The sequence below is a fragment of the Rhinolophus sinicus genome, linkage group LG07, assembly GCF_036562045.2.
Source record: "Rhinolophus sinicus isolate RSC01 linkage group LG07, ASM3656204v1, whole genome shotgun sequence".
Lineage (NCBI taxonomy): Eukaryota > Metazoa > Chordata > Mammalia > Chiroptera > Rhinolophidae > Rhinolophus > Rhinolophus sinicus.
In genome coordinates this window covers 90,851,434-90,870,663 of record NC_133757.1, presented here as the reverse complement: position 1 = coordinate 90,870,663, position 19,230 = coordinate 90,851,434, and the positions used below count along the sequence as shown (strand labels likewise).

The following is a 19,230-nucleotide window of genomic DNA, read 5'->3' as shown; positions in this document are numbered from 1 at the left end:
AAGTTTTCCTGTGTATGTATTATCTATACTACACGACATATACATAATTTTAAGAAACAAGAGTCAGATTTCCTATCTATTGTTTTGCACAAATTTTTCCATCTTATTTTTAGTGAGAAAGGCAAGCTGTAGAAGAAATAAGATACAGTGCTGCTTAACGATGGTGATATGTTCTGAGAAATGCGTCATTAGGGGACATCACAGAGTGCACTTACACAAACTTAGATGGTCTAGCCTACTACACACCTAGGCTACAGGGCATTGCAGATTACTCCTAGGCTACAAACCTGTACAGCATGTTACTGTACTGAATACTGTAAGCAATCGTAATACAATAGTATTTGAGTAATGGCTTGCATTACAACATCAGGACAGCTACTATGTCACAAGGGATATAAATTTTTCAGCTCCATTACAATCTTTATTTTAAATAAGATTAATTGGGGTGACAACGGTTAATAAAATTACATAGGTTTTAAGTGAACAATTCTATAATACATCATCTATATATCACATAGTGTACTCACTACCCAGAGTCAGTTCTCCTTCCGTCACCACATATTTGACCCCCTTTATCCGCTACTCCGTTATAATCTTATGGGACCATGGTAAATGAGGTCCTTAGTTGACTGACAGATCCTCATGCAGCACGTGACTGTATACAAACCTATTTTTAAAGAAAATTATTAAGATTTAAAAATAAATGTTACCCAGGATATGTTTTTTTTAGGGGACTGGATTAAGCGAAAGGAGAAAGGTGGAGGGCGGAGAGGGGGCAGGAAGGTCAAACATGGCAGTCCCAACGTGCCAGCGAGGCCCCGCCCTCCCTCACCCCCCCAAGCCCAGGACGCGCTCTAATTCCCGCCCTTTGGACCTAAGCTTCGCCCCCAGCCTTAAGCATCCGGCAAAGACCCCGTCCCCCAAACCCACTCTCCAGGTCCTTCCGAACCAACTCTAAAGCCTGACTCTAGGGAAGAAACTAGAACTGCTCCTCTGCGATTGGATGATCAGAGCCCAGCCACTTCCGCTTCCGGCGCCCCAGACCAGAGCGGAAGTGCACAGCGGAGGCGGCGGCGGGCGATGTCCCTGCAGGGTGCTCACGGCCTGCTGCGGTGGGAGTGTCTCCCCGCGGTTTGCAGGTGCGGCTCAGCCCCTGGGGAGGGCGGGGAGGGCAGAGAGGGGCCTTACGACCTAGGGTGGCCTCCCCCGCCGACGTGCTGTCTCCCGGCGGTCGCCCTGGCTCCGGGGTTGGGCGCGCACAGCTCGGCCTCGCCGCCGTGCCCCCCACCCCTGCGGCCCTCCCTCGTCCTCAGGTAGCCCCGCTCCGGGCCGGCGGGACTGCCATTCATCCATCGGAATCACGAAGTGCACTCCAGGTCCTGCACCTCAGGAATGGTGACACCGGCCAGTCCCAGCCCTCACCCATCCTCCTCGATTTGTGGGGCCGGACCCTCGCGCCCTTATGCAACATAACTGTTTATAAGCAACTCACGTTTTGTTTACTATGGCATTTCATACGATCGGGCTTTGTAATGGAAAAGTTAGGTCTGAGTCTACGTGTGCTAATTGGTTTGAATGACTTGTCAAGTAAATTTAAAAAGTGGAATGCACCGTCTATCAAGGGATGAATTAGATGACAAGACTTTTTTTTTTTTGTGACTGACAATTTGCAGTTTCTAAGCTTAGGACCTGTTTACTTAGCTTTCGTTACGTTTTCCTTTTCCTTTCATTTCTCTTTTTCTTTCTTTTAAAACGGCTTTCAATTTGTTACTTTTATTTTGTGAGTATCAGTTTTTTTCACTGTCAGGTGAGGGTGTCTTAAGAAAAGCTATTTCTCAGTTACCTCACAAGTCTATCAAGGAAACGTAAGACTCTTCAGTGCTTTGCACGTTGGCTGCGTTACCACAAGCATGTAAATCGCCGCAAAGCTTCAAAACATAGGGGCCTCCAGGAAAAAGATGACATATATAGCTTTGTTAGTACTGGCAATTGAAATTGAGTTGAGTTGGCCATAAATGGGATGTCTGTCTGTCTGTATTTATTTATTTATTAAGTAAGGTCAAAGTTCACTGTACTGAAAAATGAGGACAAAATTCTGGAGGAAAATTAAACAGCAGATTTCAGTTTTATGAGTGAGATGTTTGTTTTCAAAAGAAATACATGTAACACCTTGCCTTTCTAGAAAGGATTAATGTTTCTTAAAGACATCTGAAATCTGTTGTGGATTATGTTATATGAACAGGCACTTTAAGTCATTTTTATATTTATTTTTGTGTTGTTATATCGTTTTGTGTGCCTGTGCATGCAGGCACATGCCTTCTTAGGCTAGCTATACTGAATTGTTCTTTGGGAGTGTTGATATTTGGCACATTTCACTGTAGGTTGCCTTGGATGGACTGGGCCCCACACAGGGTGAAACAATGCCACCAAAATAGATGCAGTGCTTGTGTTTGTGTAGTTTTTATTCTATCTGGGAAGGCATTTTAAATTAATCATGACAAGGGTAGTACGGAAACATGGAACAGGAGAACTTGGGGAAGAAGTCAGGAAAGACATCTTAAAAAAGGGTCCCATGTTTGAACCTAAAAGATGAGTTGTATGTAGCTAGACAGGGGTTTGGGCTGTGGAGTAGAGATGTGAGAGACCGTTCCAGATGTACAATCCCTCAGGCAGGACAGAGCCTGGTGGTTCCAGGAGCAGAAAAAAGACAGGGAAAGCTAGAGGAAACAGTGCTGAATGGATGAGCCAGGTTAGAGAGGAAAGAATGGCCCTGAAGGTCATGGTAAACTTTGGACCTTGTTCTAAGGCCACTGGGAAACCACTGAGTCAAGACTTTTAAGTAGGGTGGTGGCGTGATTTTGTCTGTGATTTAGACAGAACCGGCTCCTGGATTGAGCATGGAGTTTGGGATGGACAAGAATGAATGCAGAGTCCATATCTATATAGGAGCTTGGATAAGTTTAGGACTCTGGTGATAGTAGTTGAGTCTTGATGGTAATTGTGAAATTGGAAAAGATGCAATGTTTGAGACACGTGTAGGAGGCAGAATTTACAATTTGGTGGTTGATTTATTCTCTACTACCTGATATAGAGCAGGTGTAGGCAAACGTTGGCCCATGGCTTTCTGAGCCAATGCTCGTTTCTATAAATTGTTTTATTGGAACACTTTTTTTTTTTTAAATGTGTTCTCTATGGCTGTTTTTGTACTACAACTGCAATTAAATAGTTGCTATAGACTTCATCTGCCCCATTAATCCTAAGATAGTTACTATCTGGCCTTTAAAAGAAAAAGTTTGCCAACCCCTAATATATAAAGTACTTAGAATGTATCAGGTGCTGTGCTGATGGCAGGATTTGGGGTCCTGAAAAAAGTGGACGCAGGCCTATACTTAGTTTTTACATCATGGTTGGAGAGACAGAGGCAAAATCACCTAAACAAATAAATATAAAAATCACAACTTGATAAGGGCAGGGGAGGAAAAGTAGAGGGTGTTGGAGGTAGCTTGAGGGAACATAAGAAGAGTAATGATCCTTTTCTTAGGTGAGAGGAGGTCGTAGACATGATCCGGTCCCGTGGCCTGAAAAGTGGTATGGGGGCCCTGGACGTTGCTTACTAAGATACATTCCCTGTGAGGGTTTTTCGCTTGGTCACCACAATGGCGGCCCACAAAAATGGAATTATCTGGGTCAAACCCTTGTTTGGTGCTCTGCTTGCACTATCACTCCTTCTTATACTTCGTTTCTCTTTTATTGCAGAGAGGATGCCTGCTGAGACCTTAAACCCTGGCACTGGGGTCATGGTGAGGGGCTGGGGAGTCTGGATGGTGGAGGGGGGATAATTATGTACTTTGAGCCCTATGCCCTGTCTCCTTGCCATCAGCTGAGGAAGAAAGGGGCAGGGAAATGTGGAGCATCTTCTCCCGTGCCCCAGGGGACCTGGAGCATGACCTCTGGAGGGAACTGGCTTGGGAGGAGGGTCCCCACAGAGACCCTGGGGTCCTGTGCCTAATTCCGGAGTCTGACCGAAGAGTGGGGCTCATTTAGAGCTGGCAGCAGAGTTCCTCCAGGGCCATCCCTGCTCTCTCTTGTAAGACTTACCCTAAACACATGTGGCTGTAGGAATTTAAATTTAAACTCATTAAAATCCAGTAAAACTAAAAATTCAGTTTCTCAGTCACCTGAGCCACATTTCTCAAGTGCCCAGTAGCCACACATGCGGTGGCCGCCCTTTTGGCAAGTGCAGGAGTGGAACATTCCCATCCTCCCAGAGAGCTCTACTGGGCAGTGCTGCTCTAGAAAACCCTGAAATTACAATGCCATTTCTCAGGGGCAACAGAAGTCCTATTTTAACAGGCATAAAAGATTACTACATGCTTATAGAAGTCTAGGGACGGCATGAAAATTAAGCGATCAAACCCAAACTTCTCATGCCTTAAATAAGGAAAAACTCTCTAGGCTGAGAAGTCCAGGCTCTGCTGTCACTGGTCAGTGAAGTGACAAAGAAAGCCACGACTTATACTTCCGGACTTGTCCAAATGTTAAAAGAACCATAAATGTTTTGGGCTTGACAGGCAACTACTAGATTCTGCCTTTGCAGCACAAAAACAGTCATGGAGACAGGTACACAAATGGGCATGGCTGTGTGCCGATAAAACTTTGTTTACAAAAACCAGTGGCCCCGGGCTTTGCTGAGCCCGGGACTGGAGAGAGCTCCCTGTCTGAATGTTCTTGCGCTGGGTTTCCCTTCCGCAGTCGTCCTGCTGAGCGGTGGGGTGGTCCTCGCTGAGCCAGTATATGTGTCTGCCTCATAGGAATCAGTCACCTTCGAGGATGTGGCGGTGAGGCTCATCCAGGACTGGACGTTGCTGGACGGTACTCGGAGGAACCTGAGCAGACACGGGATGCTGGACAACTGCAGGACGCTGGCTCCCGGGGGTAAGGCTAGCACTACTCCAGCCCTTCTTGTACGTAGATGCCAAACGCTTCAGGGCCTGTCACATGACCACAAAGGTCTGGTGTGGGCCTGGTGGGGTTTACGGTTCACCGGTTTTGTAATGGAGCTCCATCTGTTGCACTGACTGCATTCTCTCCATAGTCAGGACCTATGTGGGTCTCACTGACTTTGGTCTTGGACTTTAGGGCCTAGATAACCTGAGCCCCATGGGGCAGAGAGGAGGGCGTTTGTGGTGTGGGCCCTTGTGAATGAGCTTCACTGAGTTCATTAGAGATTGGGTGTGCTCACTTGGCCACCGTTGTACTGGCCCAGCGTCATGAGCTGAAGTCCACGTGGAAGCTGGGTGGCTGGTGGGGAATCGTTTGTTTTCCTCGGCAAGTCCTCCCTCCCTCAGCACATGTGTCTTTCTCCATGAGCAGGGACTCCACCATGCAAACCCAGGCTTGTTTCCCAGGTGGGGCCAAGAGAAGAGCAGAGGGCAGCACAACGAGGCATTCTCCGTGCCATGGGTGTGGGTGAGTACCGGGGGCGCCAGGCGCAGGGATCTTGTGACCCCCCCATCAGAGGGGCTGCTAGCTGGGAAGGGTCAGTCTGACAGCATTTTAAAGGCTCTCTTCTGAGGGGAAAGAAGGCTATTTGGGGTGCGGTTTCTCAGGTGAGTTGCTTTAGCTTTTCTTCTGTTTTCACATTCTAGCGTCCTCTTATACTTACCGTTGGTCTCAAAACAAGATATGTTCCAATTTCTCTGTTTTGAAAAAATTTGAATTATTCACATACCATAAAATTCTACCTTTTAAAGTGTGCAATTCATTGGCTTTTAGTATATTCACAAAATTGTGCAACCGTCACCACCATAACTCCAGAACATTTCTGTCACCTCAGAATGAAACCCCATTCTCATGAGCAGTCACTCCTCATTCTCCCCTCCCCCCAGGCCCTGGCAACCACCAGTCTGCTTTCTGTCTCTCTGGATTTGCCTGTTCTGGACATTTCAGATCAATGGGATCATATAACATGTGACCTTTGGTATCTGTCATCTTTCAGCATAATGTTTTTGAGGTGCATTCATGTGGTAGTGTGTGTCAGTGCTTCATTCTTTTCAAGGCTGAGTACTATTCCGCTGTGTGGAAGGACCATGTTTTGTTTATGTCTGTTGACGGACAGTCTGGTTGTTTCTGCTTTTGGGTGATTGTGAATAGTGCTGTTGTGAACATTCGTGTACAAGATTCCATATGGACACTTTTTCAGTTCTCTTGGGTATACACTTAGAAGTCGAGTTCTGGAGCATATGGTAACCCAATGTTTAACTTTCGAGGAACCACCAAACTGCTTTCTAAAAACAGGTGCACCATTTTATGTTCCCACCAGCGGTGGACGTGGGTTCCGATTTCTCCACATCCTTACCCACACGTTTATCCAGTTCCTCTTTAAGTTGACCATTTCTGTGTGTGCTTTGTCTAATTGCTTCTTACTTATTTCTCTGATAACTCTCTTTCTGGCAACAGCAGTCTCACTCCCCATAGAATCTTTTGCTTGGAAAAATAGCCTCTCATTTCCACTTGTTCCTGTCACTTCCAAAATCCACACACAGCTCTACTCTTTAGAGTCTCACTTTACTCACTGATGCCTTCTTCCCTTTCAGTGCCTTTCCAAGTTTAGGGTCAATATATTTTTTGAAAAAGCCTATTTTTTGTGTGTGTCGATTTCATACCACTATTTCTTTCTGAAAGAAGTTTCTCCCCCACCCCAATTCATTTTAGACTGGGAATCTGAACCAAAACCCAAAGAGTCTATTCCTGTGCAGGATATTTTGGAGGAAAATTCGTCCTATGATTTGCAAATGGTAAGATTCACGGCGGGTGATCCTCATTGGAGAATTTGAGGAATATTATGTGACTTGGAAATGTACCCCAAGGCCAGGAAGCCATTTGAGCCAGGGCATTCCACTAGGGCACCCCCCAGTGTCTGAGAGGACACTGTGTCTGTAACTGTGAGTATGACTATTTACGTAGTCTGTGACTCATAAGTTTGGGTAAACTCTGCCTGTTGTTCAAGACTTTCTTTCTAGAAGGTTCCCCCAAGTAAGCATTTCTATCAATGCGACTCAGACATTGATTGTGTGAAATGTGACTTATTCTGCAACAATCATAAGAGACATACTGTCTGTTAGGGACGCCCCAGGAAAGTTAAGAATGTGGGAAAACCTGGTGGTGGAGCCTACGACATCCTCGAAGAACTTGACCTGTGTTAAAAAGGTGCGCCTCTGAAAAGCCTGAAGATGTGCCTCTGATGGGCACATTCCCTGGGCGCAACATGGATGTCACGGATGTTGGCGAGCTTTTCGTCCTCACTCGCCCCTTGTCAGGAGAGCAAACTCTGCCTGGAGAGAAGGCCCCAATATTTTAAATGCGGTGGGAAAGGCTTCTGGAGGAACTGTAACCATAACGGGATCAAGAGAACCCATAGGAGAGAGGGCCACTCTGATTATAAAGAACATGGGAAAGTTGTCAGGGATCCCTCCCCACTTAGGAGACAAGTCGAGACCCCCAGACTGGAAAGAAGCCCTTTTCAAAGTGGGGGGAAAGCCTTTAGCACCAGCCCGCACATTGCAGTGCACGAGGAGATACACACAGAGCCCTTCTGTCCCCGCTTTGACCCTGAGTTCTCATCTCCCCAATCTATAGGAGCTTCCAAGGTTTGACTTCCCATTCTTGGGGATTTTGAGGGTTAGGGTTTGGATAGGGGGACATACCCTCTGGGCTGGGCCTGCTTATCCTGGAGCCACTGAGATCTCTGGGCTCCCTCAGTCTGCACCCCTCCACGTCTGTCATGGATGGTGTTGGCCTCAGAGCGGCAGAGATGCTGGGCCAGTGGATGGCATGGTGTGGCCCGCGTTGTAGAGACCTCTGTTCCATTCCTTCATCCTGAGCAGGGGAGCTTCAGCCCTGCCTTACCTGGTGTGGGCTTCGGGGCAGCCAAAACCCTCGCCCTGCACGGCCTGCAACAGACCCCAGGGCAGCTGAGTCCCTCCTCCTCCCCAGGTCCTCATGGTCCTTGGTTTACACTTGCTTAGGCAGAGGGTGTCTTCCAGTAGCTGCTTGGGAAAAGGCATGTGGTTTTCAAGAGCTTGAGATCTGCAAATGTGTTATTGAAGCTGCTGAATTGCCAGGGCCTCATCTGATGTGATCAGAGCGGTAACCCTGTTACAGAGCACGCTGTGTGTCAGTGTACAGCCCTCAGTTAACGCTCGTTGAACGAAGGAATGAGCAGGTGGGTGCTGGGGAAGGCATCTCCAGGCCCCACCTGTGTCCATGTCTAGATCAGCAGATGGACTGTGAGAGGTAGGGAGGGAGGATGAGCCTCGAGAGGACCCCCTCTCCAGTTTCTGTGGCTCTTCCCTCAGTATGGGGCTCCAGCACTTTCCACAGAACTCCGCTCCAGCTCAGTAGTGAACACCAGGTGTGGGAGAGAAGGGGCCTCTCCTGTATCCGAGCCCCAGGAAACAGGTGGTCACAGAATGTTCTGAGTGGCCACAGGAAATCTGCTTCCAGACACGTGTGGAAGAGAAACTGAGCATTTCATCCCTGAAGACGCACATCTGCAAAGTGGTAGAGCTGGACTTGGCGCTGGCAGTTGAATCCAGGCCTAGCTCCTGAGACTAGTGTCTTAGCCACCAAGATCTGCCTGAGGTCACATGACCTACCACTTGTTTGATGGTGTTGACCCTTTCTCTGGCCCTTCTGGGCCATTACAGGTGTCACTGAGCCTTGTTCCAATCACTGAGGCCCCCAATGGCAGTTCTGAGGCCTCCCTGTCATGTGGGAGTATGTGCTGGTGGCCAGGGACAGACCAAGGCCCTATGTCCTCCCCCCTCATGGTCAGCTAGGCCAGGGGAGGGGCAGGCACATAGGTAGCTGGGAATTGCTCTTAGAAGAGCCCCAAAGGAGACTGAGAATGGGTGTCTCCAGGCTTCGCCTTCCTACGCCACCTCTTCTCCACAACACCTGGTTCTTAGCAGCTGCGGTTTCACAGCCCTGTTCTCTGCCGGACCCACAGTGTCCACACTAGCAGTGTTCGGGAAGTGTGTGCCGGACAAACAGGCTGAACTCCTCAGAACCTTTTTTTCAAGAAGAGTGATCTGTGTCAAAATTACTTTGATGAAAACATTTGTCTCAAAATACACCCACGGGGTTTTAATTTATGGAGGTGACTGAGTGACGACACAGGCAGTGCCACAGAAAGATTTTTTTGACTTAAGTTTCTTGAGAGCAGAAGGCTTGTCATGACACATGGGTGCACACAGGGCAAGTGTTAGGGTCAGTCAGGGGGCAGAAAGGGATGAGGGAAGAGTCTAGGTCAGAGCCTTTACTGGGATTTTCACAGGGCAGGATAAACAGGATTGGTGAGTGTGAATAATTCTGGGGGGCCTTGGGCACAGGAGCTGTCCCTGGTTGTGTGGTACCTGGCCTGGGTGACTTAGGATGGGCGTGTATTGCCTTGTGTGATGTGGCTAAGGAGGTGGTTCAGAGGATGGGTTCTGGATGGCAGGGGAGACGTAAACAACTGGAGCCAATAGCTTGGCCCTGTGATTGACGGATGCCAAAGGGACAAGTACAGAATCGAAGAAAACAGACCAGTGTTCACATTCAGAACCAAGGGCTCCCAAACTTTCTGTGCTCAAACATCCTGCAGTGCCTCTAAGGGCTGTGGCCTAACTTCCAGCCAGGGCCCCCCAGAACCAGAAAGGGGCCAGGTCCATTGTGATCTGTCCTTGGAGCCCCTTGGTGGTGGCTAGCAGTGGAGCAAACAGTCACCAGGTCTGAAACTGCCAGACCTGTGTGCCCCGTCTTCTGATGGCACTACCCCAAAACCGAGGGTCTCTGAGCTGAGAACAGCCTCAGTGCCACCTGTGTCCTGCTCAGCATCCTCCGTGCCTTTTCCCAGGGGCCGGGGCTGGACCTCAGGATGCAGGGCAGGCCCATGACGGGAGAGAGGAGGATGCCCCCAACTCCAGAGGACCAGTCAGCTCTCCGGGAGTCGCCTTGGCCTTCTGGATACACAGTAAGCCTGGGAGGAGGTTTGCAGCGGGGACCCCAGCCAGTAAGGCCTGGGGTTCAGGATTTCTGTAAGTGAGGAGGCTGGAGGGGAGGCAGGAATCTAGGGCCCACTTTTGGGAACTGGGAACATGCTGGAGGCCCAGGCTTAGCTCTTGGTAGAAACTACTGAACAGGCCCTAGTGTTTCTGCATTGAAGGTGACAGGTGGCAGGGGCTGACACTCAGGCGCTGGCCCTGGCCCTGCCTCGTATGGTTCAGCCTTTCGTCCTCTGATCCAGCCACCCTCACACCCCCCAATCCCCTCGTCCATGGCCAGGAAACCTACAGGAATGAGTGGGTCCTGTGACCCGAGGGCTGGGTGAGGAGGGTCCGGGCTGAGTATCTGAGACGGACACTGTAAGGTGTGTTTTGAGCCCCGCCTGGAGGAGAAGGGGCCTCCTCCCACCTGCTCTAGGGGCCTGTCCCTTCCCCGAGGGACCTGCCACGTTTACTTCCCGATCCACCATCAAGTCCTATGCGCTCTGCCTTCAAACTATAACCTACATCTGACTGCTCCTCCTGTCCCCACTGCCCCTGCCCTGCCCAGAGCCACCGTTTGTTCTGTACCCTTGGGAATGCTGCTGCTTCCTCTGGGCCCACCCTGGACACAGGGGCCAGAGGCGCCCCTTAGAAGTACAAGTCAGGTCGGACACCTTTCCAGTAGAGGAGTGTTCCGATCCTTCCTCCACGACAGGGCTTCCTTCCAGAAACAACTGCCTACCTCCCCTCATTTGCACAGGGCCATCTCCGCAGCCCCCCTCTGCCCCTCAGCCTGCTAGCACCCCCTGCGTGCTTTGCCGAGCTTTCCCCCACAGCTGGAGGCTGCTCAGGGAAGGCCTACCCCACCTTGCACCCCTGTCCCCATCCCACCTTGGAGGTGTAGTTCTGTCGCAGTGATTAGCCTTGTCTTGAGGAATTGGGTAAATCTGGGCCGGTAAACAGGGCGTGTCCCCTCCTTTTATCAGTAGGTCCCCCAAAGCAGGGCCAATTATGCAAATTCAGTCTGAGTGAACAGGTGTGAGTGGATCCCATTGACCACTGTGTGACTCTAATCTGACCCTGTCGCTCTGTCCAGGGCCTGAAGGTGGCCGTGTGGATTCAGAGGGTGGCCACTCCTGAGCCTGCGCTGGGCCTCCCGGACCTGTGGGTGGCCGGGGATTCTGGTGAGTGAGTGCCGGATGGAATGGCCGCCAGAGGGCACTGCTGTCCTGTGGGGACTGGCATCTCCTGCCTTGGTTTCCTCTGACTGCAGACATTGCCTGGTACCATCAGGAGGGAAGACAGCAGCCTTTCTCATTATGTATTCACGGGGAAAGGCACTTTCACAGTCCTCAGATTTTTCTTTTTCTTTTTTCGGTTTCAGATCTTTCAGTTAAGAAAGAGCAGGCCCCATTCAGCTGTGGCAAAGGCCAGACCTCTCTTTGGGAGAGATTAAATTTTTTACTACACAATTATGGCAATGCTGAAGATTACAGTTGAATTGACTATAAATGGTGCATGTTTTAATTGAGCTTTTAAAAAATGAAGGTTAAAAGGCACATTTCCTGAGAAGCAGGGGAAAATAATTAATTCTGGAGGACAAATAACTTTAATTGCAAGGCAGTTGTTTCCTTTTAGCTTGCCTTCTAGTGAGAATAATGAACTTTGATTCTTAACAATATCACGCAGTCTTGCATCTGGAATCTGTATTATATCATTGACAGGAAGTAATCCTTTTGTGTTGCTCTTCTGTATGTTTTGTTGGTAGGCCTCTGGGCCAAGCACTGCCTTGCAGTACTCTGGAAGTACTTGGAGTACGCTCTGCTCTTGACGTGCTCTGTGACTGTCCTCCTGTGGTGTGGGGGGCACTGGGAAACCATCAGAGGTAAAACACCGTCCCCCTCCCCCGTGGAGCTCCCAGTCTGGCTGGGCAGTCAGGTGTTTAAATGGAGACCAGTGTGCAATAGGAGCGCGTAACATGAGGACTTATCTTGTGGGTAGAGAGGAGTTCTGGGAAATCAAAGCTTAGACCAAGGTTTCTCAACGGCAGTGCTACTGACATTGGGGCCACATCATTCTCTGCTGTGGGGTCCCCCTCGGCCTCGTTAGCAGCATCTCAGGCCTCCATCCACTGGATGCCAGGACCCCGTTTCCCCAAAAATGAGACCTAGCCGGACAGTCAGCTCTAATGCGTCTTTTGGAGCAAAAATTAATGTAAGACCCGGTTTTGTTTTACTATAAGACTGGATATAATATAATGCCGGGTCTTATGTTAATTTTTGCTCCAAAAGACGCATAGAGCTGATTGTCTGGCTAGGTCTTATTCTCGGGGAAACACGGTAGCACCTCCCCTGTATTAGTGTGCTAGGGCTGCCATAACAAAGTACCACAGACCGGGCGGCTTAAACAACAGACATTTGTTTTCTCACAGTTTTGCGGGCCTGAAGTCTGAGCTCAGGGTGTGGGCGTGGCTGGTTTCCTCTGAGGGCCGTGATCTGTTCCAGGCCTCTCTCCTTGGCTTGTGGACAGCTGTGGTCTTTGTTTTCCCTCTGTACGTGTCTGTCCAAATTTCCTTTTCTTATAAGGACACCAGTCATATTGGATTAGGGCCCACCATAATGACCTCATTTTAATTTAATTACCTCTTTAAAGACCCTGTGTCCAATTGCAGTTATATTCTGAGAAACTGGGGTTAGGACTTCAATATACAAATTTTTGGAGGGACACAGTTTGGCCTATAACCGCCTCCTTCCCCCCAATCTTGATAACCAAAAAGTCTCCAGGTGCTATGGACTGTGCCTCCCCCTTCATATGTTGAAGCCCTAACCTCCCATGCAACTGTATTGGACATTGGTCCTTTAAGGAGGTGATTAGGGTTAAATGAGGTCATAAGGGTGGAGCCCTGACCTAGTAGAACTGGTGTCATGTGAGGCCATAGTGAGAAGGTTGCCATCTATAGGCCAAAAAGAGGGTTCTCACCAGACGTGGCGCATGCTGGCATCCTGATCTTAGACTTAAGGCCTCCAGAGCTGTGAGAAAATAGGTTTCTGTTGTTTTATTGCCCGCTAGTCTGTGGTATTTTGTGATGGCAGCCTGAGCTGATCAACTAAGACAGCAGACGTTGCCACATATCTCCTGGGGAACAAGCACTGGATTCGATCATAATTACGGTATCATTTAGCTTGGCCAGATGTAGGGCTGTTTGGAGAGGGTTTGGAGAGCGGATCTCAGCCCTAGGAACAGCATCTGTAAAATCCCTCAAGGGGACAGAGGGCTGTGGGCAGGGAGCAGAGGGAAGTGGGGAGGGGTGTGAGCTGACTGGAGAGCAAGTGGACTCCAGACCATGCAGGGCCTGGAAGTGTGGGAAAAGAACCCGGCCCATCTCCTAGGCTACCAGGAGCCAGGGGCGCATGTAGGTGAGTGGTGCCATGCACCTGTGGTTCTAACCTTGCAGCACCTGGGGCGAAGATGGACTTCAGGCAGGACATGAGTGGTGGGTGAAGGCCGTTAGGAATGGAATGGTGGCGGCCTAGACTTGGGGTGAGTGTGGAGTCGGTGTGGCAGGGGTCCCTAAGTCCACTCCCAGGTTTGGTGGCTCATAGAAGGCAGCATACAGCTGTGTGCGTGGCCATGGTTTGTAACAGGGAAAGGATACAAAGCAAAATCAACCAAGGGAAAAGGCGCATGGGTTAGGTCTGGGGGGAACCAGAATCCTTCCCTGCTTCACTTGATCTTAACTAATTACATCTGCAAAAACCCTATTTCCAAATAAGGTCACATTCTGAAGTACTGGGAGTTAGCACTTCCTCTTTTTTGGGGGGGAACACAATTCAACCCCTGACAGTCTGCTCTCTGCTCCCTGCCCGCCCACCAGTTTATGTCCTTCCCCCATGCAAAATACATTCAGGTGATCCCAGCATCCCCAAAGTTTCACCCATTTCAGCACTAACTCTAAGTCCAAAATCTCGTCAACTCAGAAAGTCCCAAATTTCATCATGTAAGTCATCTAAATCAGGTGTGGGTGAGACTCGGGGAAGGTCCATCTTGGGGGCAAAATTCTTCTCCATCTGTGAAGCTGTGAAACCAGAAACAAGGATTCTGATTCCAGAACACAATGATGGGAGGGGAATAGGGCAGACATTTCTGTTCCCAAAGGGAGGGAAAAAAGGGGTGCTAGGTCCCAAGCAAATTAGAAACCCACCTGTGCAAGTTCAAGGCCTGAGAATCATCCTGTCTCGAGGCTCTGTTCTCTGCCTGCCTGGTGGGTGCCCCACCTCTGCTCATGCTGGATATTCCATTCGCGTTCCGTTAGATAGGTGGAAATAGTGGAGCCGATGGTTGGGTGTGTGGGTCTGGAGTTCAGATGTGAGTCAGCCTAGGGTTTTGGTAGAGGTGGGAATTGACGCCCAGAGGGGCAGGTTGCCAGCTGCGGCAGAGAGTACTGAGGGAGAAGAGAAGAGGAAGGTCTCGGACATGGGGTTGCCAGCCAGAGGCATGACGGAAGAGGAGCTTCTACGAGACCAAGAAGGAGGCTGGGGGTGCAGGCACCTTGTGTGTCCCTGTGAGTGTGTGCATATGTGTGTGAGCACGTGTGGTCACTCACAATCAGAGTGGGCAGTCTTTGGTCTGCGAATGTGCTTACTGGGCCTCACAGCTCCCCCACTTCTCCTTTAGCTCTGCCTGCCCAGGACCCCGTGTGGCTCCAGGAGGAGAGCGTAGAGGAAGATCGGGGGGTGCTGACCACCTGTGTACAGGTAAGTAAGAAATCCTTGCTCTTCTTTCTTGCTTTGCCGCCTTGTCCCCTTCCCATGGCCTGGAGCTTCTCGACTCCACAGGGTGGGTCTCCAGGATCCAGACTCTGGGTCTCTAGCAGGATGGGGGACAGGCCAGGCAATGACCCGAACCTCGCAGTCAGACCTTCCCCGGCCTGTTGAGTGCTGTGTTGTGCTGAGCGTCAGGAGGGAAAACAAAGCAAGGATGTGAACTGTCCTCGTCTCATATCCTTCACATCTCGCTGGAGCAAACACTGGTCATTTACCAAATATTTCTCTCTTGCCTGCTCAGGTCCGCTGTGGCCTGGGGCTGGAGGGGAATAAAACTGCAAGGGCTTCCTGGCTAGCTGTCAATAGCTAAGTCCTGTCATGAAGTTAAGGTCCTTTGATGCCACGCCTCTGGATGCTGTCCCTCAGGGAGGGAAGGGTAGAGAGGAGTTCTAGTCTGAGGCCTGAGCCAAGGGGTAGATTCTGAGGTGCCTTAGGGCCCCGTCTGAAAGTCCTCTGCACAGGGTGTCCATTCCCCAAGCCTGCCAGCCCCCCACCATCGTCTTGTGTATTGGCAGGGGTGGCCCCTGGCTGAGTGGTAATGGGTGTGCATTGTAGGAACCAGTCACCTTCGCAGATGTGGCTGTGCTCTTCACCCCAGAAGAATGGATGTTTCTAGACTCTGCCCAGAGAAGCCTGTACAGAGACGTGATGCTGGAGAACTACAGGAACCTGGCCTCTGTGGGTAAGGCTGGCCTCATCGCTTCATCCATACACTTACGCAGCAAGTATGGGTTCCTGGAACTGTGCTGGTTTGGAAACAGGTGAAAAGACAGATGAATCCTGCCTTCATGGTGCTTTTAGTGTAGTGACTTCTAGAAATGAAGCTCTATCTGCTGCTTCTGGGCTTCTCAGATGTGTCCCTGAGCTAGGCCCTAGGTTTTGGGGACTGGAATGTTCTAGTGTCCTCTGGGACCCTGTGAGGGAACGTGTACTTTGGTTCCTTAGTGAAAGAGCTCTGCTGTGCCCATCAAAATTTAGGCATACTTATTTCACTACTCCCATCCCTAGTGCCCCTAAAGTCTAAAGAAGATGAACCCTGGTTTCATGGCAAGTGCAATCTGTTCACACCGTGAGTCTTTCCCCACAAGCAGGAGATCAACTATGCAAACCCAGCACGTTTTCCCATTTGGAGCAAAGAGAAGAGCTGTGGACCACCGGGAGTGGGATCTTCCCAGGAGCCTGTCTAGGTGAGCACCACGCAGATTGGGAGAGTGCCAGCTCTGATTGGTAAGATGAATGTTAGATTTGGAAAGTGTCAGAAAGGGCAACACTTTCAATGCCTTTAACAGAGAAGGTTGTTTGGTTGAGATCCCTTAGTGAGTTCCACCTTCTTTCGTTTTTCCCTTTCCTGTTTATCTCTAATACTTTACTCTGGTTTCATAGAATGATTTATCCTACCTCCTCTTCACATTTAGCATTTCCATGTGTATATTTCATCCAGTTCCTCCTCACTATAGGTTCTTATTTATCTATTTATTTAAATTTTATTTTTTTTTAAAGTTTATTGGGGTGATAGTGGTTAATAAAGTTACATAAGTTTCAGGTGTACAATTCTGTAATACATCATTTATCTATCACATTGTGTGTTCACCACCCAGAGTCAGTTCTCCTTCCATCACCAGATAGTTGATCCCTTTTACCTGTTCTTGTTAATACTTTCTCTCAACATCAGTCCCAATCTTCATAGAATCTTTTTTTAGTAAATTATCTGCTACTTCTATCCTTTTTCCCGTGATTACATCACTCCTCACATAGCCAAATACCTTAAAATTGTCCTTTACTCTGATACACTCCTCCTTTTCACAATTTCTTCCCATATTTAAGATCAGTATTTAAAAAAAAATCCACATATGCTGAGCTTAGTTTTTTGGTCACCTTGATCCTGCAGTTTCCTTCTCTGCATGCTTAATTTTTTCCCCCCTCTTAATTGCAGAACCTCAACTTCAAACTCAAGAGTTAATTCTTAACCAAGATATTTTTGCGGAGATTCCATCCGATGCCGTGAAAAGGGTACGGTACACAAGGATTATTCTTGGTCCTTTCTAGTAGGAAAAGTGTGGGATTGCTGTTGGTTAGAAAAACAGCACAAGAGGCCAGAGAGAGATTAAGGCAGCAGGTGCTCACCTAGGAGAAAGCAGTTTCTGGGAGAGAGTCTGTGAAGGGAGGGAGAACTTGAAACGTAGATCAAGATGTGTTTTCAAAGAGTTCCCGCCACTAATCGTGTTCATAAATGTGACATAGATGGTGCATTTGGAACTTATTTTAGCCTCAAACTATTCACAAAAAGTCTTTATCTAAGAAGCCCATGAAAGTAATGAAAATGATACCTCTTTGTGGCAGTGCATCCACTTAGGGTAGAAATGGTCCAGACACGGGAAAGGGGAAAGGCTTCAGCTGTAGAAATGTCTTGATCCTCTACACAACTCACCTGGGGGTGAATGTCTGTGGATGTAATAAAGTCTTTGGTCTTCACATTTTCCTCAATTGACAGGAGCAACCTCCGACTGGAGAAAAGCTCCACAGATACGATGAACTTGGGAAGCCTTTTAATAGCATCAAACAACTTTTTCAGTATGAGAAAATTCATGCTGGAGGCACCCCCTACGCATGCCAAGAGAGTGGGAAATCCTTGTTCCAGACCACTCACCTACTGGTGCGTGAGAAGATCCATAGTGGGGATAAAACCTATGCATGTGACAAATGTGAAAAATCCTTCAGATACAGCTCCGACCTTCTCAGGCACGAGAAGACCCATAACTCAGAGAAGACCCATACCTCAGAGAAGTGCTTTGAATGTCAGGAATGTAGGCATTCCTTCAAATACTCCACGAACCTGCGGCGCCACATGAGAACTCACACAGGAGAGAAACCCTTTGAATGTCGTCAGTGTGGGAAAACCTTCACGAGGAACTTTAACTTGATTTTGCACCAGAGAAACCACACGGGTGAGAAGCCCTACGGATGTAAGGACTGTGGGAAAGCTTTTAATCAGCCATCCTCTCTGAGGAGCCATGTGAGAACTCACACTGGCGAAAAGCCCTTTGAGTGCAGTCAGTGCGGGAAAGCCTTCAGGGAGCACTCGTCACTGACGCGGCATCTGCGAACTCACACCAGAGAGAAACCATACGAATGTAACCAGTGTGGGAAACCCTTCCGGACGAGCAACCACCTGAACATGCACAAGAGGATCCACACAGGGGAGAAACTTCATGAGTGCACGACTTGTGGTCAGGTGTTGAGCCGTCTCTCAACCCTCAAGAGTCACATGCGAAACCACACGGGAGAGAAGCCCTTTGCGTGTCAGGAGTGTGGGCGAGCCTTTAGTGAGCCCTCATCCCTCAGAAAACACGCGAGGACCCACACCAGCAAGAAGCCCTACGTGTGTCAGGAATGCGGGCGAGCCTTTGGTCAGTCTTCATACCTCATCGTACACATGAGAACCCACAGTGCAAGGAAACCCTATGAATGTAATCAGTGTGAGAAAGCCTTCAGACACAGCTCTTCACTCACCGTGCACAAAAGAAGTCATGCCAGGACAGAGAACGTTAGGAATGGCATCCTGCCGTTATCAGTGTCCCATTCATATGGTGGGCTGCTCGCTAATTAACTTCCAATTTGGAAAGAGAAACATTCGGGCCTATAATCATCTCTCATAGTACTCGTTGAGCTACATCACGTTTGAATGTAATTTCATTTTCATTTGATTCTAAATATTGTCTTAGTTTCCATTATCACTAAATCTTTGACACATGGCTTATTTGGAATTAGATTTTTAAATAACTGTATATGGTTATGGTTTTGTAGAGGCATAATTACTTACAGTGGAATACATAAATCTTACGAGTTGGAAGAGTTTGACAGATGTATATATATACGCCACCAGCACCCCACTCAAAATACAGAACATTTCTGTCATTCTGGAAAGTTCCTGCATGTATGTATCTGGGTGTTTTTCAGTTGCCTTTTTGTTGCTAATTTCTAATTTAATTAAATTTCGAGCAGAGTATGTGGTTTTTGTGTCATTGAATCTTAGGTATTTTCTTTTGAGATTTGCTTTTAGGTCTAGTGTGGTGCATCCTGCTAGTTATCTACCCAAGCTGCACCTTCTTCCTTACAATGGAACCTAGGGGTTTGTTCTGATTGGTAATGTACACTGTGAAAAAACCTCCATCTCCCAGTCCTGGCAGTTAGGGGAGGCCATGTCCCCCAGTTCTGGTTAGTGTGAGAAGTTGTTGGATGTGACTCCTGGTGAGGATGTTGGAAAGAAGTGGTTTCATTTAGCCAGTCCCTCTACTTGCCGTTTGTACTGGCAGACACGAGGAGCCGTCCTATGACCATGAGAGTGGCCGGAAGTCACAGTCGTTCTAGTTCCCTAGTTT

The 19,230-nt window shown here is 48.7% G+C and overlaps 1 protein-coding gene across 4 annotated transcripts; it reads left to right on the top strand.

The window, feature by feature from the left end:
• Positions 1 to 1,039: 1,039 nt before the first annotated feature.
• LOC109454198 (uncharacterized) lies at positions 1,040 to 18,855 on the top strand. Of its 4 annotated transcripts, none has more exons than XM_074338288.1 (12): positions 1,040 to 1,139; positions 3,757 to 3,800; positions 4,812 to 4,935; positions 5,374 to 5,469; positions 6,715 to 6,797; positions 9,899 to 10,015; positions 11,125 to 11,212; positions 14,703 to 14,782; positions 15,407 to 15,533; positions 15,943 to 16,038; positions 16,785 to 16,861; positions 17,343 to 18,855. In XM_074338288.1, exons 2-12 carry the CDS (start codon positions 3,762 to 3,764, stop codon positions 18,456 to 18,458), a joined length of 2,043 nt encoding a protein of 680 aa, XP_074194389.1. In that variant the 5' UTR covers positions 1,040 to 1,139; positions 3,757 to 3,761; the 3' UTR covers positions 18,459 to 18,855. The 4 variants fall into 4 exon arrangements, with proteins under 4 accessions (XP_074194389.1, XP_074194388.1, XP_074194391.1 ...); XM_074338287.1 differs by having other exon boundaries at positions 15,940 to 16,038; positions 17,343 to 18,592; XM_074338290.1 differs by having other exon boundaries at positions 1,041 to 1,139; positions 5,409 to 5,469.
• Positions 18,856 to 19,230: the final 375 nt, after the last annotated feature.